Source organism: Anolis carolinensis, chromosome 1 (genome assembly GCF_035594765.1).
Source record: "Anolis carolinensis isolate JA03-04 chromosome 1, rAnoCar3.1.pri, whole genome shotgun sequence".
Classification (NCBI taxonomy): domain Eukaryota; kingdom Metazoa; phylum Chordata; class Lepidosauria; order Squamata; family Dactyloidae; genus Anolis; species Anolis carolinensis.
The window spans coordinates 246,037,106-246,058,495 of record NC_085841.1 but is presented as its reverse complement, the minus strand read 5'-3'; the positions used below and the strand labels follow the sequence as shown (position 1 = coordinate 246,058,495).

Below are 21,390 nucleotides of genomic sequence, written 5' to 3'. Positions count from 1 at the left end.
TCCATCCACCCCTTCCTCCCTTCCTTCTCCATCCCTTCCTTCCTTGCCTCCCCGCCTGCTTTTCTTCCCCACCTTCCCTTCCTTTCCCTTCCTTCCCAGGTGACGCCTCGGAGCGCCTCTGCCGGCTCCCTTCCTTCCTGGCGTGTAAACAGCGATGCGTTGGGCAACCGGTTGAGTCGGAAGCTTCCTCGCCAGGGTTTTGGTCCTAGCGGTTGGGAGGGAGGGAGGGAGGTGTGACCGTCGGAGGGCGGGAGAAGCGAGGCGAGGCGAGAGGCGGGGGCAGAGAGGAAGAGGAGGAAGAGGAGGAGGGAGCGGGCGAAGCGGCGGCGGCGGCTGGCGCCTATAAGGAGGGAGCTGTCCAGCGCGGCTCTTGCTGAATCCCGAGCGCGGCAGCCGGAGCGGTGGATGCTGCCAGGACCCGGCGGGTGGATGTGGGCACGGGGCGCCTTGCTCGCCGCTTGGAGGAGGCTTTGGCCAAGAGGGGCTCTTTCTTCTCCTCTTCTCCCCGCGCCTCCGCCTCCCTTTCCTCCCGCCTCAAGAGCGCTTGGATGCCCGGTGGAGTAAATGAGCGCAGCCAAGGCAGGGCTGCCCCACTGTGAGCTCGGGAGATGAGGGGACGCGCTCAGAGGATGGAGCCTTTGCCCCGGCTCTTCTTCGGCCTCTCCGCTTTCCTCCTGGTCGGCTACTGGCGTCTTGGATTAGCAGCTTCCAACTGTAAGTATCGCCACATACCGCTTTGGCGTTGTGGGAACACCCCCCCCCCCCCCCTTGCAAAGATTCTCCTATAAAGTTAGATTAAGCCTTCCTCCACCCAAACTTGAGCTGAGGTCTATCTTTCCCTTCCTCTCCTAAATCCAAGTGCTTCCATAATACTCCTGCCGCGGAGGATCTCAAGGAAATGCCTTCAGTCGCTTGGAGGCTGGAGCTGAAGCCCTGCTTTTCCCGAACTGGATCACATTCACAAACACACATTGCCTTTCTTGTGTTCCACTGTTGTGGGATGGATTCTGCCTCCTTCCTCCCGGTTGTCTCTCGAATTCAGATCTTAGAGTGTTGCGAACTGGGTTGTTGTGAGTTTTCCAGGCTGTATGGCTATGTTCCAGAAGCATTCTCTCCTGACCTTTTGCCCACACCTATGGCAGGCATCCTCAGAGGTTGTGAGGTCTGTTGGAAACTAGGCAAGGGAGGTTTATATATCTGTGGAAGGTCCAGGTGGGAGAAAGAACTCTTGCCCGTTGGAGGCAAGTGTGAATGTTGCAATTAATCACCTTGATTAGCATTAAAAAGCCTTGTATCTTCAAGGCCTGGTTAATTCCTGGTAGGGGAATCCTTTGTTGGGAGGTGTTAGCTGATCTTGATTGTTTCCTACCTGGAATTTATGGAACCACCCAAATACTAGTTCTGCTTGCTTTACCCCTGGTGTGTCTTTTCCTAAGCTGGGATGAGTTGCATGTAAAGAAGGTAGGGGTTGGAAGGAAGATCACAGAAAGAGCCTGACATCTAGACTGGAAGTCCATGTCAAGGAGTGTGGAAAAGTCCTTAGCAGGAAAGGTTTGTTTGTTTTTCTGAGCAGGGATCCAAATTGATTGTATTGTACTACTCGGTTAATAGTTGCACTGTCACCAACACCTTTCTGCCTCTCCCTCCCTCCCTCCCTCCCTCCCTCCCTCCCAAGCCATCATCTGCATGCCTTGGATCCCTCTGTTCTTTTAATGAGAACAACCCCCACCCCAGATTCCCTGTCCTCCCCATGCTCTCTCTTCTCTTGAAGTATTCCAGGCATGCCCTTCCAAATGCTGTTTCAGTTGTGTTACATATTGCTTGGTCATTATTGGAACAAGGCAGTTTGTGGAGTATATTGTCACAGCAGGGAAGAGCAGAAAGCCAGGCAGAGATGCATCGATTTTGTGGCACCCGTGGAATTGTTGTGGCTGTGGTCCCAATTGCAACATTGTGGACTTCAGTGTGTTGTTAGTCACCATTCCTTGCACCTAAAGCTATGTGGGGCCCATTCCCCTGTAAGTCTTCTTAGAATTGCAGTGTCAAAGTGTAAAAGATTTCTTTGCTTTGAGAAAACATAGAGTTGGAGGGAACACACAACAAGGAAATTAGGAAGAGAGGGAATCAGTGCTGAAAACTCAGCAATGCATGCAACATTTGTGCGTCTGTATCCCTTCCACATCAGGAGAAGTGACAGAGGTCATAACTGTCCACTGAAGTACAGTAGATTCACAGTACTGTTGGAATTGGATAGTGGAAACTGTTCTTCAAGAGGTGGGTTTTGGTAGATTTTAATGTGGCTCACCTATGCCTTGCTTATAACTGTAGTACAAACCTGTTAAAAGTAGTAAGGATATTTATAAAACAAATTGCCTTCTTCCTATTAGTAGTTTCTTGTGTTCCAGTGGTATTCTGAACACTAGAGGTCACTCTTGCCTTTTCGATTCAACTTCTTTAAGGCAGGGTGGGAGCAGTAAAATGTGAATATTTTGCCTACAGAGCTGAAGTAATAGAATTCTTTGGATAAATAGAGACTAGCAAATGCAATAAGTGTCACGAATGGGTAACAACCCTCTTCGAGGGTGCAATTTCATGTTTGATTTTAATGAATAAAAATACGAAGCAGGGGAAACTTTTTTTTTTCTGTTTCCAAGAACATAACAGTTAATATGGTTTAATAATGTTCAGGAATGCTAAATGGAAGGCAGTTTAACCCAAAAGGCTTGCTATTACCAGTTTGGTAATAAAGATAATTTATATCTTTTTAAAAGAGAACTCCGCACTAATGAGTTTTACTATTTCATGGGTGACACTTTAATTTCCCTGTGCCGATACACATTCCTATTGAACGCACAAACTGCTCCCTAAATATTTGGGACTCAGTCTTTATAAAGTGCAATGATCAATCCTTTTATGGCACTGTACAGTTTTTGCTTATTAATTAAGCAATGAATTAGCTTGTATGCACTCTCCCGGGAGCTCGGTTAAAATTCTGCCAAGAAATAGCACCGTTTATGTTTTTCCTCAGTTTTTCAAACGCTTTAGACTGATTTGTGCTTGAGACAGGGCTACACATTTTTACCCTTGGACATTTTTCAATAAGACAGACCAGTATGTTGTTGAAAGTCTAGAGCTGATATAAAATAGTTAGCTCTTATTTCGATTAAATTTGAACAGTAATCACCACCTCCTCCTCATGCTCAAATTTTCTTCCTTTGTCATCTTCCTTGATAAATTCACACTCATTCATCATTAGGAATAATTTATTTGCATGGTTAAGAGTATAGATGAGTAATATACAATCACTATATTATTTTCGCTTCTTCCAATGCCGGCTTTTCAACAAGCAAAAAACATTACTCTGAAGTGAGTAGCTTAGTAACCTTATAGTGAATCCTATGCATATTTACTTTGCAGTAAATCCCAGTGAGTAAATACACACATGAATGGGGCCATTAAAAGTGCAGCTGAATTTTTAAAGCAAAACAGAAGATGCAAATTTTGTGAATATATAACCAAACTCCCATACCAAATGTAGCTGTAGCTTTCAGCTTGCACTCTGTAGATGGCAGGTGCTTTGAGTTTCATTTCAGGCACTGGTTTAAACACAGCTCTCACCATGTCATGGGGTGACAGCAATATTCATGGAACAAAACACTGCTTTTTACAAATTCTTTCTAGTGTATTCATACATAATATATTCCCCACCCAGAATGCTACCTACTTTGGTCTGTCTGCTATCTGTCTGTTGGTGATCATATTAGTTTAGAGCAGCAGTTGAAAAAGTGAATCAGTGGGAAGTGATGGAAATCAAACTTTCTCGAAGGGAAACTGAACTCTTGGCAAGACAGGGGGAAAATGAAGGATGTTAGAATTGAAAGGGATGAGAGAAAAGGCTCACCTACTGCTCACCTCTCTACTAAGGCGGGATTTACCGGATTCCTTACAGATTAGCCTCATGTCAGTTTGGATCATACTGTACTGTCATTGAGGAATTTGATGCCAGAGATTCTTGAAGAGTAAGGAACAACTCTGATAAAAATACTGGTACCTCCTCTAGGCAGGTTTTCCTAATCTATTGCTTCATAGATTGGCATTTAGCAAATTTAAATCCAGATATCTGTTTCCTTCCCACTTGTTAAGCAGTATTGTTTAGCTCCTTTATTTCTGACTCTGAATTATAAGAATATGTGTTTGATGCTTTCTGTTCTTGATTAATGTACCACATGATTACTAAGAAAATGTCTCACAAAACATTATAATCTTGGCTACAGGAAATTGGGGAAGGGGAGGTGTCAATGGATATTCTTCCTGACATTAAAGTTACATCTTTATAATGTCATTACAGAAAAACCCCAGGCTTGTTTCATCACAGCACTTTATTAGATTAAATAACTACAGTAGCAATGAGATTTCTCCCCAGGATACTAATTACTGGGAAATAGAAACGATAGACACACTTGCATTACTGAATGCCGTATCTCATATGTAATGGGCAACATGTTTATATACATATACTATGATAATATCATGATAAGCCTGAAAGAAGAGCCCTCTGTTTCACCTCTCCATCTTTCTTCCCATTTTTCTATGAAAGGTTTCCACAAAACGCATTCCTCTTTCAGCTGTAGGCTGTCTTGTGAATTGTGAGATTGGGCTATAGTGCGTTGGACCAATTACAACATAACAGAGATGGGGAACACTTCTATTGGGAACAGTAAAAAGTGACAAAAGTTACAAAAGTGGCACATTCTAGCTACACAGGGCAAATAATAATAAATTGGAAGGGAAATGTTCAAATTGTGAAATACTTTTAAGTAGTTGAGATACTTGTGTCAAAACCATGACTGGGACCCACAGAAGCATGTATATATGCATGTTAAAGCATGCATATATGCATGCATGCTTTAACTTGCATATATGCCCCCACTCCCCCAGCATGATTCCCTTGGAAATAGTCCCATTCAACTTTGGGTCCTGGAGAAATGTGGGCTACAAATATATAAATAAAATATTAATCCTTCTAGATCCCTTCTGAGAATCGCTTGGAGACCGTTTTGACCACCAGTAAATCCAAACCTTCTGCAGCCTACACTGGGCCCTTCCACACAGCCATATAACCCAGAATATTAAGTCAGATAATCCACAATATCTGCTTTGAACTGGATTATCTGAGTCCACACTGCTATATAATCCAATTCAATGTGGATTTTACACAGACATATGGAAGGGGCCATAAACATTAATATTATTCATTTAGATCCAAGCCGGTATGTTAAGAGATTGAGAGACTGACAAGTTTCTAGTTAGATTGTGTGCTTTAAAATGAGAATGATGAAAAGGTAGCAGGAGAATAATGGTTATTCTAAATGAGAACTCATTGAAAGACATTACAGCAGTATGCCTGTTTATTAAAACCTATACATTTTACCAGTCATTATCCATGAAATGGAATAGATGTTGGAAAAGGGTAGGAAACTGATGTAGATTGCAAGAACTTCATCAGATATATAGCAAGAAATAATGTGGGGAGGGACCATTTGTGAATTTTTTTTTCTGTTGTTCTCTAGGCATAGCGCAAAGAGTTGGTTGGAGAACCTGGTAGGTAAAGGTAAAAGTTTCCCCCTGACATTAAGTCCAGTCGTGACTGACTCTGGGGGTTGGTGCTCATCTCTATTTTCAAGCTGAAGAGCCGCCGTTGTCTGCAGACACCTCCAAGGTCATGTGGCTGGCATGACAGCATGGACCTTCCTGCTGGAGCGTTACCTATTTATCTACTCACATTTGCATGTTTTCAAACTGCTAGCTTGGCAGGAGCTGGGGCTAGCAGCGGGCGCTCACTCTGCTCCTGGGATTTGAACCTGGGACCTTTCGGTCTGTAAGTTCAGCAGCTCAACGCTTTAACACACTGCACTGTCACCAGGGGCCCTATAACCTGGTCCTAGGCAGAGGTGGTCCAACAATGAGGCAAATTAGGCAGTCACCTGTGGCGCAAAACATACGGGGGTGCAGTCGAGACTGCTTTTTCTGTTGATTTGTTGTAAAACATGATGTTTGGGTGCTTAGTTTGTAAAATCTTAATGTAATTTGATGTTTAATAGGCTTTCCCTTAATCCCTCCTTATTATCCAACATTTTCACTTATCCAACGCTTTTATTTTTCAGTGATTGGTTTTGGGGGGGGGGCGCCAAAATTCTGTTCACCTACACTTGAAAAATACCTAGGGCCGGCTCTGGTCCTAGGTATATAAACTTCCTAAAGTGATTGCAGATGGATACTCAGCACATGTATACTGGGATGTTTTCATTATAAAAAATGTAGTCCCATTTTACTCCAAAGAGCTGAAAGTAAATATTCTATTCTAACTGGAGTGATCATCATCTTGTGATGTTGTATAACATGTTTCTAAATTGCACAGTTATTACATATTGATTTTGCAGTGTCTAAAATAAATTGAAAATAGGCACATGTAGGAAGCAAATAACTTCTTTTGGTATGAAAACATTCTAAGAATCTCTTTACCAAAGAAATAAGTGAAAAAAAGAGAAAAGAAATGGTAACAGCAAGTTTTCCAAGTGGGAAATCATTTACAAATGTATTCCTACCAGTTCTAGTTTTTCCATGAAAGGTCCCTTCTGCATTTTCTTTGTCTTCTTAGAGGGGAATTATTTGCATTTCTAGTTTGCTTGTGCTTTTTTAATGGTGGCAAAACCTATAGGCATAGAATAGTACTATAGCTCACAAACTAGTATTCAGCATCAAATTGCCTGTAAGCCCTGCCATGATATTTATGTAACTGAAAAAACTTGTATTCTTGCATGACCTCATCTATGTATTGGTCTTGCTCATGACGCAAAGATAAATCTATCATGAGATTTTCTTGGCAAAATTTCTTGAAATATGAGTTGCTTTTGCTTTTCCCTGAGTATTTTTTTTTTGGGTCAGGAGCAATTTGGGAAACTGCAAGTCACTTCTGGTGTGAGAAGATTGGCTGTCTGCAAGGATATTGCCCAGGAGATGTCCAGATGTTGTTGTTTTTTTTACCATCCTTGTGGGAGGCTTCTCTCATGTCCCTGTATGGGGAGCTGGAGCTGACAGAGGGAGTTCATCCACACTCTCCCTGAGTTGGATTCGAACCGTCAACCTTCAGGTCAGCAAACCAACCTTCAAGTCATCAGTCCTGCAAGCACAAGGGTTTAACCCACTGTGCCACCAGGGTTTCTCCCCTGAGGATGAGAGAGTATTATTTGTCCAAGGTCCCCCAGTGGGTTTCCATGGCTGAGTGGGAATTTGAACCCTTCTTCAGAATCGTAGTCCAATGCTCAAATTGCTATGTTATACTGACTCTTATGTGCTGGCCTAACTACATTTTACAGGCAACTGTGTTAATGGTCATCTCCAGACATCCCATACACTAATTACACATTATTTAAAGGATCATAGTATCTTGTTCTCCCTAGATTAATTGCTAGTGAAGTCCACACCAAGTATTTTTCCACACATTGAGTAAATCTGCAAAGAGGGACAATATGCTAACTTTTCATCTTCTGACCAGTTATTTTGCATACTCTAAGTTGGGGTAACTTTTTGAAGAGAAGAGTCTCTTCTATCTGAGTAGTCTTTTATATGATTTTGAGTCCCCAAGGTTGCAAATCATGGGAATCTACATCTACAATCTGCAAATCTACATCTAGTTCAGCAAAGGCAAAATGTGTGATCCACTATATGCTGTTGAATTTCAACTCCCAAAACCCCTCATCAATAGGTCTGCTGGCTAGAAATGATGTGGTTTGCAGTCCAACAACATCTGAAAGACTTCACAATTTTAGTTCTGGACAAAAGCAAGCATTACTCTGTGCTGGACGGCAACCAGACAAGGCCTCATTCAGACGATGTGATGAAAAGAAATTTTATTGGGGCTTATTTAGATATCATTGCCATCCATTTGTAATTTTCCTATGTTTCCCCATCATTTCTTCTTTTATAGCTCATCAGTGGAAGGAAATACAGAGTAGCTGCACACACATTATGCTTGATTTCATGTGAAAGAAAATGACATCACTCTATTTTACAATCCAGATCAATAAATGTGTTTAACGTAGCTTCCCATTAAGAACTGCAAAGGAGACTTTCCTGGGGAGAAGATGCTAGGTTTCATAGGATAGGTGTGAAAGCCATAAACACAAAAGTCATTGTGCAGCTGGATGGCAGCAGATCTATTAATCTGTATGTTTTCTCAGTCCCATCTGTCCTGAATCCAGCTCTCATTACATATGGAGATATGCATCCTCTTTCCTTATCTATTTGCAGCATATATCTCCACTGTAGACTGAGATAGTATCATAACGTGAATGAGTATGCTTATTTAAATAAGGATATATACAAATCAGCTTGCATCCCGCTTGTGCTATTATCGTTTATATTCAATCATCAGCCCCATCATCCAATTTAGAAATGATTGTATTTTTAAAAAAAACAAATTTAGTTTCTAAATGTACTTTTCCCTACATCTGCATAGTGTTTATTAATATTCATTTATGATAATCAATTTCACATTCCATCCTTATATCTAAAGATTTTGAGTTGCAGACATCTTAAAATAATTCAAAATAATTTAAAGCAATTCAACAAGACAGAATGGTGTTTCAAAGCATACATCATAATAGAACTACTCATAAATCATACCATGTCTACTGAGCCCTAGAAGTACGATGGAGCCAAGTTTTAACTTGGCATCAAGATGATTGTACAATGAGGCTTCATTGAGAAATTATTTTTGCAAGGATATTGATCCCATAAAGGCTATATAATATATAGTTCACACAATTGTTGAAGGAAGAACTGAAGTTCAAAATCTGAAGTACAGAATGTGAAGAGTGAGTTCTGTTTCATATTTTAATGTAGGTAAAGGTAAAATCCAGTCGTTTCCGACTCTGGGGGTTGGTACTCATCTCCATTTCCAAGCCGAAGAGCCGGCGTTGTCCATAGAAGTCTCCAAGGTCATGTGGCCAGCATGACTGCATGGAGTGCCATTACCTTCCCGCCGGAGCAGTACCTATTGATCTACTCACATTTGCATGTTTTCAAATGTCTAGGTTGAAACTGGGGCTAACAGCGGGAGCTCACACCGCTCCCCGGATTCAAGCCACCGACCTTTCAGACAGCAAGTTCAGCAGCTCAGTGGTTTAACCTGTTGCACCACCAGGGGCTCCTCTACTTTAATTTATAAAGTGCAAATTATGTTGAAAGTTCACTTCAAACAAAAGTTGATGCCAGGTGTTTGCAACTTCCAGCAGACAAGCCTTCGGTGGCGTGATGGGTTAAACCCTTGTGTCAGCAGGACTGCTGACTGACAGGTTGGGGGTTTGAATCCAGGGAGGGTGGGTGAGCTCCCTCTGTCAGCTCCAGCTCCCCATGTGGGGATATGAGAGAAGCCTCCCACAGAGTGATAAAACATCCAACATCTGGGCAGCCCCTGGGCAACGTCCTTATAGACGGCCAATTCCCTGACATCAGAAGCCAAGTCGCACAAAAAAACAACAGAAAAACAGACAATTGGCCAAATTTTCAGATGACTGATTGGATCACAACCAGAAGTAAATGAGCGATATATAAATAATATTACATTGAAATGGGACGTGATCACATATTCACACTTTTGTTTTGTTTTGTGGGAGGAGAGCTTAGAAGGCTGCAGTCTAGTGTATTTTAGCCCAAAATTTGCAGGGGGGAAATCTTGACTTTTTAGTATCTGTAAAGTATTAGGGAAGGAATTTTAGAACATTTGTGGTCCTCCTTAACACCACACTCTGAGGCAGTATATTCCACTGTCAAACAGTCCTTTCTCTCAGGAAGTTCTTTATCATATTAGAGTGGAATCGCTTTCCCTGCAATTTGAATTCATTGCTTAGTACTTGTCTTTGGAGGAGTAGAAAACAAGCCTGCTTCATCTTCAATATTTTTCTGAACACACTTTGACAGCTGCTTTGTTGAATCAACAATGCATGGTGCTGTTATGAACCACTAGATTAACTTTGACTTAAGATGATTCTCGGCCAGTTTTGTAACACATCTTGTTAGCCTTTCAGCAAACAGACTCTTGTTTGTCAAGCCCAGTCCTAAACTCTTCATCTGACCATTTTGCAACTGGGAAGCCCCAGTGGGGTTATCCCCATATAATTAAATTCTGTTTCTCCCAATGAGATCTCCAAGGACTTGACTGTCAAAGAATATAGCATCACCATAGCAATTGCCCTTTCTTTCAAGCATACAGGGAGATTTCTGTGTACAGTGCTGGGTAGATGTCACTGATAATTAATTCACTTGTATTAATTTTATTGTTGTATTTTCTAATTGTCTTGCACAGATTCTTGTGGGCTGGTCCTGCCATCTGTTCTGCGGTTCAGTAGAATTGATTGAGTTTTAAATGATGACAACAGGACAATATAGAATCCAGGGAAATATGCCAAAATACTGCCATATTTTATTTCTAACTATCCAGGCTGGTAGGCAGTTTAAAAGAGATAACCACTGAGAATTCAGGAGCATGATAGCAAAATTGCCATGACAGACAGATGTTCAGTAGGTTTTTCAGTTCTGGCCAATATCTACTCTTCCAAAGAGAGTGGGAGTGTGGAGAAAAAATGTAATTTATCAGAAGTGAACAGAATGCTTGAAGACATTTAGGATTTCTTTATTTTTTGCCGGTAGATAGGTTTTTTACATTTAATCTGCTTTTTTTACCAAAAGATGCAATATTCTTTTTAACTCCAGAGTTTGTTAAACATCTGTGCTTACAAGTGTTCAAAGTGTTTCACGTGCATTATGTAGTTGCAGAACAACCCTATAAAACAATTTTTTGTTCTTATCTCCCATATTGCAGCTAGAGCTGCGTATTGTAAAGGAAAACCGATGCCGGGAGAAAGTATCTTTTCCTGGGTCTACCTAGTCGGGCCGTGATGAAGAAAAAGTTTGAATGGGGGTGCTCCTGATTCAGCGTCTTAGCCCTAATGGTGCATGAATTCTCACCCTTTCTGAATATATGCCACCTTTTTTCATTGTTGTAAATACTTGCCGGAATTGAAGTCCAGAATATAGAAGATTACTACTAAGTATGGGGGCCCGTGGTGGCACAGTGTGTTAAAGTGCTGAGCTGCTGAACTTTTGGACCAAAAGGTCCCAGGTTCAAATCCCGGGAGTGGAATGAGCACCCGCTGTTAGCCCCAGCTCCTGCCAAGCTAGCAGTTCAAAAACATGCAAATGTGAGTAGATCAATAGGTACCGGAACCTACGGTGGCCTAGGGGATAAAAGCCTCATGACTTGAAGGTTGGGTTGCTGATCTGAAAGCTGCCAGGTTCGAATCCCGCCCGGGGAGAGCGCGGATGAGCTCCTTCTATCAGCTCCAGCTCCATGCGGGGACATGAGAGAAGCCTCCCACATGGATGGTAAAACATCAAAACATCTGGGTGTTCCCTGGGCAACGTCCTTGCAGGCAGCCAATTCTCTCACTCCAGAAGCAACTCCAGTTGCTCCTGACACGAAAAAAAAAATAGGTACCGCTCCAGCAGGAAGGTAATGACGCTCCATGCAGTCATGCTGGCCACATGACCTTGGAGGTGTCTTTGGACAACGCCGGCTCTTTGGCTTAGAAATTGAGATGAGCACCAACCCCCAGAGTTGGTCATGACTGGACTTAACGTAAGGGGAAACCTTTACCTTTACCTATGGCTATAGAATGAATCCATTGATTCATTCTTAGGGTTCCAGACTGTACTATTCCTGGTGTTTTCCTGTTGTTTTTCTTCTACACGGTTATGGCTATTTTCTTAACTATGAAGATTGTCTCCATTACACAGCCTGATCTTGAGGTGGGGAGGTTCTTGGAAGGAAAAAATCATGAGGGACTACAAATAGGTACAGAGAAGGTGTTAAATAAGCTACTTCGACATTATTTTCCTCCTGAAGATATTTTCTATTTCTCTGCGCACCTTACATAGTAAATGTGTGCTTGCCATGAGAATCCTGTTGTGCATTATAGCCTCCCACTTTGTCTATACATGCTGTGAATGGTGGAACCTGGCGGGCAGCATGGCCTTGGAAATAAGTGACATGCTGCATATAGTGCAAGTAATTGGAAAGAGAAGTACAATCAACCCCAACGAAATGCTAACCATTTTGTATCTCTTGCTCTTGTTCCTTCCCTCTCTCAGCAGTTCCTTCTTGGCCTCCTCAGGCAACCCAGGCAGCACTAATTGGCCCCACACTGTGCAGCCCACACCAGGAAACTCCCCTAAGGCCTATCAGAGCTGTGTCCATAGAGGCTCATATGTTTGGAATTTACGGACACAGCACTTAGATAAAACTAACAGCAGAAAATTGAGGTTCATGGAGTGGTTTATGGAAGAGACTCTGAGCACGGCTTTTAATGCCAATGTGCTTTTCCAACAGTTTACTTCTGCACACACTTGTCAGCCCACTTTCCTGCACTGCTGCAGTTCCTTACGTTTTTTGTTATTATTTTTAGAGCAATTGCACAAATCCAGAATTAAAAATGTAAAAAGGCAAAGATATGTATAAAATAAAAAGAAAATAGGCAGCTTGGGAATAATGAGGGAAAGAGAGGACCATTCAAACCCTGGCGTCACTTTACTGCCAGCATATTGGCACAGAAGCAGAATCGACCCATTGCATTAAGGTAGATGATGGGAATGTTGCAGGATTGGTGGCTATGCACCCACCAATAGCAAGGGATGAGAGATAATTTTTTTGTGTGTGTCAGGAGCAACTTGAGTCGCTTCTGGAGTGAGAGAATTGGCCGTCTGCAAGGACGTTGCCCAGGGGACGCCCGGATGTTTTGATGTTTTTACCATCCTTGTGGGAGGCTTCTCTCATGTCCCCGCATGGAGCTGGAGCTGATAGAGGGAGCTCAACCGCACTCTCCCCAGGTGGGATTCGAACCTGGCAGCTTTCAGGTCAGCAACCCAAGCTTCAAGTCACTTAGTCCACTACGCCATCTGGGGGCTCTGAGATAAATGGGAGGGGTGGATGGGCAAAATGGTAGCAAAATGCACACAACATTATGTGAAAATGCTGCAATGCCAGTTGCCTGCCTTGTGTGATAAACTCCTACTATAATGTAGGAAAATGGCTGTTCCCGAAGAAGCAATTTTATTGTAGTGAACTTGGTTCAAAAGTTAAGATAAAATAATTTCAAAATTAATAGCTGAAAATGTTCTAGTAATAATTGAAGTCATGTGGCCTGGGCACATCACAGTTCTCCTTGAAATAAGCCTTCAGTGATGAGTTCTAAAGGAAGCTAAAGATGAACCAAAGGATCTATTTAGGGATACATAAAAAGCCAATCTTATAAAAATACAAAAGTTTTATTCAGATTCTTTTGAGATTTTTTTTACTGTATTTTACATTTGGGGAGATGTGGTGGGGAGTGGGGATGCCATAGGATTTATTAATATGCTCTAGGTTGTATCAAAGGTCAGTCACTGGAGGAATATGAGTCCCATTTCTAATTTATTTAAGGATTCCTGGGTTATCAGGACTCCTATAGTAATTAGCTGAGTTGGAATTTTTGCCCAATGGGACCTTCTGAGTGGTCTCTGAGGCCCAGAGCACTAATATATTTATTCAAAGTTAATTTCCAAGAGTGCTCATGAAACAACATTGCCTCATACACAATCACATCCCAAGTAATAATCAAGTGTGTATTCTAGGACAGTATGCATTTTCTGGGCAATTCATACAACTGCTTACCAGATCTCTTCACATTTCTGATGTTCACATACCTTTGCCTCCTGTAGAATTACATCCTGGTAAGACTATCCTTCCAGAATATCATTTTATGATGAATGAACTAGACAATGTAGGCAAAACAGCCTGAGTATCTGCCTTCCTCTTTGTTGCATTTGATTGAAGTTGCTATTACTACAAAGGTCTAGTGCTGGGGTTCTCAAACTTTTTAAGCAGAGGGCCAGTTCATGGTCCCTCAGACTGTTGGGGTGCCAGACTATAGTTTGGGGAAAAAATGAACAAATTATTTGCACACTGCACATAACTAATTTATAGTACAAAAATATGAAAGAACAATGCAATATTGAAAATGAAGAACAATTTTAACCAACAAAAACTCACCAGTATTTACATGGGAAGTGTGGGCCTACTTTTGACTTATGAAATACTCAAGTTAATAATTATTGTTATTATTATATCTATTTATACCATGCTTTATCTCTTCTGAAGGGGACTCAAAGAGGCTTGGTTGTTGTTGTTGTGTGCCTTCAAGTCATTTCTGACTGAGAATGACCCTAAGTTTAAAGTTTAGGGCAGGGGCTGGGCAAATGACTTTGGAGGGCCACATCTGGTCTGTGGGCCTTAGTTTAAGGACCTTTGGTCTAGTGGTTTGATAGTTGGGCTGTGACTCCAAGAAACTAGTTCAAATCCCCAGTAGTCCATGAGAATCCACTAGATGATTTTAGGCAAGTTACACTTTCTCATCATTGGATGAAAGTAATGACAAATCTAAAAGGATATCACATCAAGGAAGGGTCAAGCTTGTTTTTTGCTGTTCTGGAAACTAGGACATGGAACAAGGGATTCAAATTGCAGGGAAAAAATCCACTTAAACATTATGGAGAATTTCCTGATGTTAAGAGCTGTTCAGCAGTGGAATATGCTGCTTCAGATCATGGTAGTATCTTCTCTTGAAGTTTTGAAGCAAAGGCTGGGTGACCATCTGTTTGAGTAATTTGATTGTGTTTTCCCGCTTAGAAGGGTGTTGGACTGGATGGCCCTTGTGGTCTCTCCCAGCTCTACAATTCTGATTCTATGACATTTCCTCTGAACAAATTTTATTGAGAAGTTCCAAAGGCAAAATGCATGTTAGGATCACTCTAAGTTACCTGAATGTATAAAGCAACCAAAAGCCACTGCTACCTTGTTCCTTTGCATGGGCAGTGGCAACCAACCTCCCCCCACCAAAAACTTGCAAGAAAAGACAAATGCAATGGTTTGGGATAACAAAAGGCCACAACTTGTTTATTACAGTGAAAACAGGGTTGGCAGCCATGCATTGGTCCTGGATCACGAATTGGACTACCTAATGCTGACTGATGCCGCGTCACAACAGTAAGGGTCCCTGGCAGTGAGCCGACCAGTTCTTGTCTGAGATACTAGTACTGCCACATCCCTATACCACCAGGACATTCCCCCTCACAAATAAAGGGGGAGGAACATAAACCAGATCCAGGGTCCATGCCACATGCCCACAAGTTGTGGGGAGAGAATATGCTAAGCAGTAGAACAATAACTGGTACAATGATACAATTTCAGGGTGGGAAAGATGGGCAGCTATGAGGTGACTGGCCCCCAGTAATGGCCTCCCCCCACTTTTGTCCATGCCGCCAGAACAAAGCAGAGGCCACACACAGGCTATCAGAGCAAGCTTGTGATTGACTGCCATTCTGAGCATGCCAAAATGCACAGGATGCAGGTGCTCCTGAGAAGGAGAAACCTCAATGAAAGGTTGGTGGGTAGGGTGAACCAGCTGTTGCAACATCCCAGCCTGATAAGTCGGGAAGAGCATTTCTAGTGAACAGAGACTGTTCCTTCTTTTAATATTGTCATGCCTAGTCAGGAAAGATTGCAGTGCAGAAGAAGCAGCCACAGCAGTGGCCATGGGAAGGCATAGGCCTCAGGACTTACACAATCATGCCAGTTGTGTCTCATTAAAACAGTGGTTCTCAACCTGGGGTCCCCAGGTGGTTTGGCCTACAACTCCCAGAAATCCCAGACAATTTACCAGCTGTTAGGATTTCTGGGAGTTGAAGGCAAAAACATCTGTGGACGCCAGGTTGAGAACCACTGCATTAAGAAGTATGCATAAGCATGAACATGTGAAACTGATGCTACAGTCTTTACGGTGCATAATTTTCTGAACTAATGTAGGTTTGCGTGTTTGTTTGTTTGTATTTTTTTACTTGCTACACATCTTTGGTTCAAGTAAGGCAACAGAGAAATACATATTTGCTAAACTGTCAATCACTTACAAAGTGTAATCATCGCTGTCATCAGCTGCAGACCTCAAAAGTTACAGGGCTAAGCCTGGACACTATGCACTTGGATTAAAATGACGAATTGCTATTTTTGTTTTAAAGCTTGTTCTGTTCCCAGTACTTTTAAGATTGGGATACAAATTAGGACATTTATTTATAATGATTATTTATTACAAGCATTTATATCCCACTCTTCTCCCCCCCCCGAGGGGGGACATTATTTGTGAATGTTGGCTACCATTTAGTATTTTGTCTTAATGTTAACAGATATTAAGTCATGCATATTCGTGCAATTCTTTAATTGCAGGAGTTTTAATACTCTCTGTTTTGCCAAGTCATGCTTATGCAAAATATAGATTAAAAAATCAAAATGGTAGATGTGAATTTTAAAATACTCCAAGGAAAATAATGAAAAGTTAAGAAGTGTAGCTGATTACTTATTATTTAGGCAAAGACTACCATAAAGGTGTGGGATTAGCATGTATAGTCACAGAGAGACCCAAAAAGACAGCTTTGATGATATATGGATTTTCTGCTTACAGTTTTAAATGACTCTCTTGCATAAATGACAAACACATTTGAACATTCTAGATATGGCTCAGGATCTTATATAGGAGATACAAGTCTGTAAGCATCATTATTATGGTGAAGCCCAGTCTGACACAACAAATCTCTGTTTAGTGGGCAGCAGCCCCTGCAGTCTACAGGGCTCTATTCCTTGGTCTCTCAGGAAGCAGCTGACTGTCAATCCTTCCATGAAAAACTCCCAAGTGACAGTCAGAAGTAGGGCCCCCTTTGCAATTTTCACTATAGAGCAGTTTCTCAAGGGGGGATGGGACCATCAGCCAGCTACTTCTTCATCAACATTTGGATGGAAGAAAATTGTTGTTTTAAGATGGAGAGGAAAACCTAAATTAAAATCCACAAGTCTCATCTGACACCTGATTTCCCTCTCATTCTAGTGCAGTGGTTCCCAACCTTTTTTTGACCAGGGCCCACTTGACCAAGGACCACTTTGACCAGGGACCGCTTTGACCAGGGACCACTCTCCAACATTAGTACCAAAAGGGTTACGAATCAGTTTTTGGTCAACTTTAGATTCAGTTTGGTTATTTTGAATATTTAAAAATTTTATTGGATAGACCACATCAGCACTAGTTTCTGATACAGAACATTTGCCATCCAGTAGTTGCCATCTGCTCACCCACAGAAAACCATATTTAATAATCTAGAGCTGGTCAGCTCTGTGGAAAGGAGCAGAAATAAAATAAATAAAATAAAATAAAGAGGAAGGAGGTTTGTGGACCTGATTTTCATTCTCGTGGCCCATGGGTTGGGAACCACTGTTTTAGTGAGTTCAAGGTCAATATGTGAATGACTTAACTAACCAGTCAGAGTTGAAAAATATTCTTTCTTTATTTGTAAAGGATTATGAGTAGTTCCTGCTTCCTTCAGACCAGTATTCTGTATAAATGGCAAGCCTGGCTGCCTGGGCAAAATACATTCGCTTCAAAACCCGTGTCTGTATGTGATCAAATAAATAGGCTGAATTTACAGTAATGCACTGTTTTCTACTTTGTGTTTATGTTTGTGTGCCTCCCTTAGAGTTCTGAATAATTCATCCTGCTGCATTTGCCTGGAAAAACAAACAAACGAAAACAAACAAAAACCCCACAGACCTATGTGCATATAGGAACTAATTAGAAATGTTAATCCTACAAATGGCTGAATATGGAAAAAATCTGCTTTTTTGTTTTAAAAGCCAGATTCCCTCCAATCTGTTCTAATATAATTTTGCTAGTGGGAACATAATTTAAATCAAACAGACTGGGCAGGGGTTATGCAAGAAATGAAGTTCTCAATATTTAATAGGGGACAAAGAACTTTCTCTTGCACAGGAAATGAAGCAATGGAGAATGGACTCTTTTACACTCTGATATTAGAAGGGGGTTATTGAGAGGGGAAAGTCAAGGAAAGCATTTTTCATGCCTGTAGGTAGCACCAGTTACCATTTCACATTTTAGGCACAACAAGCAAGAAGAATGATTGATATTAGCATACTTATGAATGAATGTAGGGTGATCCATATGAATGTTATATTTAACATATCTCTTTTTGACAATATTTAATATATCTCTTTTTTTGATCCCGTGATGGTGCAGTGGGCTAAGCCGCTGAGCTGCTGAACAACTTGCTGTTAGAATCCAGGGAGTGAGTTAGAATCCATAGAGTGAAGTGTTAGAATCCAGGGAGTAAGGTGAGCTCCCACGAGGAAGCAAGGTGAGCTCTTGCTGTTAGCCCCAGCATCTGCCAACCTAGCAGTTCAAAAACATGGAAATGTGAGTAGATCAATAGGTACCGCTCCAGCAGGAAGGTAACGGTGCTCCATGCAGTCATGCCGGCCACATGACCTTGGAGGTGCCTATGGACAACGCTGGCTCTTTGGCTTAGAAATGGAGATGAGCACCAACCCCCAGAGTCAGACACGACTAGACTTAATGCCAGGGGAAAACCTTTGCCTTTACCTTTTTGGCAACATCTTCCATTTTAGACCATGTTGCTCCACAAATAAAAGTAGGAATTTTACATTAGAAAAACAAAACAATATTTTCAAAAGAAAAGACAATACTTAAAAAGAGAATGGAATTTTTCATACTATATTGCTGATAGCTGTAGAAAACATTTAATTATTTTATTTTAAGGAGCTAACTTGGTGATGTTTGTCCATTTTCAGATCTGTTTTCTAGAGACATTTTCATTAAACCTATAAAGACATATCAATCCAGCTTTGACATGAGTGGTTATGACATCATTGCCTTTTTCATGTAGATGACCAGAAGAGAAGGAAAACCCGAATACTAGGTATTGTTTGTGGGTAACATTGAGTATACTTGAAAAATATAAACTGTTCCCAAAGTGTACATCTGGGTAGATGGTATAATTCCCGACAGCTTCCTTCAGAAAAAATGTTTACTGGCCTGGATTATTATATCCCCTTGACTGCTCACGTTTATCAGTTAGCATTTGCACAAGCTTAGAAACGTTTTCAGACAAGTGACAGAAGAGTACAATTGGTTGTCACTCAAAAATCTTCACAGTCCAACTTTTAAGAGCACAAAGTTAAAAATAACTGAGGGAGGGAATCAGGAGTCTATTGGAACTTGAACAGGAGTTCCTTTGAGCATAGAAACAAGATCATCCACATAAGTGTTGACTTGCTATGATCCCATGGATTCAATGAGTCTATTTAAAATTAAAGAGGCAGCGTTCCGTTCCCACAGGAATTACATCCCCTTCATAGATGAGAATCAGGCATTAGAGTCTCCACTGAAGTCATTCTACTTCACAAGCTCGTCTCCAGTTCTGCCCCTGGACATCAATTCACGTGTTGCATCTCTTCAAATGTCCAGTGTGCATAAAATAGGAGGAAATAACCTTTATTGTTGGGGTAATGCCTACAGCATGGCCCTAATTCCCATAGTTTATTTGGAATCTTTCCACCTCCGTGTTTGAGAAAAAGAATTTAGAATTCAGAAGTACAGTAGTAAAGAAAATTATAAAGTAGTCTCAGAGGAAGAAGTTTGTATTTGAATTTTTTGTATTTATATGCGTGTTTGTAAGTATAGTTTCTCAGGTGGAATCCTTTTCTGTATCAAATTCACCAGATACAGCTGGGCAGTGGCGCAGGCTGGTGAGCAGCCTGCTGCAATAAATCACTCTGACCATGAGGTCATGAGTTCGAGGCCAGCCCGTGGTGGGGTGAGCACCCGTCAATTAAAAAATAAAAATAGCCCCTGCTCGTTGCTGACCTAGCAACCCAAAAGATAGTTGCATCTATCAAGTAGGAAATAAGGTACCACTTATAAAGGGGGAAGACAAATTTAACTAATTTACGACGTTGGAATGAAGAAGTGCCATCACAGTGGATGATGAAGCAGCTGCTCCCCCCTGTGGTCAGAATCGAACATCCCCTCAGGAGAAGGTTAAATTGCCTCTGTGTCTGTCTGTGTCTCGGTTCTATGTGTATATGGGCATTGAATGTTTGCCCTATATGTATATAATGTGATCCGCCCTGAGTCCCCTTCGGGGTGAGAAGGACGGAATATAAATACTGTAAATAAATAAATAAATATCATTTTGGGGGCAAGGTAGTTAGTTAACCAGATTGACTCAATCCTTCCACATGCTTTTATCTTAGCTGCCATATTTTTCTGCCATACGTGAATATAAATCCTCTGTGAATAAACATTGGGTTACCATGTCCATTGATCAGTGTCAATTTTAGCTGAGAACAATGCAATTCTCCTAAAAGTATAGAGACACAAATATATAGTGGGCCCCTGACACCCACTGGGATCTTGTTTTAGGACTTCCTATGACATCAACATTTGTGGATGCTCATGTCCCAATACATATAATGGCATAATAAAAAGTGTTCCTTATATAAGATGGCAAAATCAAGGTTTGCTTCATGGATTTTCTAAAAATATTTTCAAGCCATGGATGATTGAATTTGTGAATAAACAGTCCATGGATAAGGAGAGCCATCAGGACTCTATTCCTGATTTTCTGGATCAACAGTTCTGTTCTTGGTGTCTAAGACATGTCAGTGAAGAACTTAGAATAATTCAATTTGAAGGTCTTCTACAGATTCATAAAGAATGTGGGTATTGTGATCCACAAAAGCAACTTTTCAAATCTATAGGTTTAAGGCTTAGGAGTACAACTCTATATGGCTTACTTCTGATTTCATTTTCATTGGACTTTCAAGAGTAGATGGCTTCTCCACCCACCCCTTCCAATGCATGTGGATTGCAGCATGCTCATATATCACTGGCTGGCTAGGGCCAATAAGATTGTAATTCAACAATATTTGGAAGGCTATAAATTGTCCCCCACTGGACTAGACCCAGGATAAGTGCATGTTCAAGTTTGAAAAAGAACACGATCATTAGCCACAGCACAGCTATCCTCTACTTGGTGAGGACAAACCTTCAGTACTCTTGTCTCCATAAGCTGAGATTTCACATTCTGTATCTGTGCTCTCAAGAAGGTTCTTGAACTTGTTGGGTCAACAAGCTACTTTGATGAAAAGCCTCAAATTCTCAAAACATAACAGATGATTTCTTTCCTAAGTATCTGTTATAAAGAAACAAAAACACAGTGCACAGTGACAGTCAGGCCGATAGTTGAAGCAATTCTTGTAAATCTCAAGAGAGGCTTTCCATTTTCTATTGCAGAAAGAGTCTGTAATTTGAAACCACCTGTGCTTGCTGTTATCTTGTTGCAAGATATTCATGGCAAAACCCTTCATTAAGATGTGTT

The 21,390-nt window shown here is 41.3% G+C and overlaps 1 protein-coding gene across 1 annotated transcript in view; it reads left to right on the top strand.

The window, feature by feature from the left end:
* The first annotated feature begins 271 nt into the window (after positions 1–271).
* Positions 272–21,390, top strand: part of cntnap5 (contactin associated protein family member 5) — a 482,960-nt gene continuing 461,841 nt past the window's right edge. Inside the window, exon 1 of the mRNA XM_008110020.2 lies at positions 272–714. Within this exon, the coding sequence (XP_008108227.2) occupies positions 609–714 (106 nt within the window). The 5' untranslated portion in view covers positions 272–608. The remainder of the gene's footprint in view (positions 715–21,390) is intronic.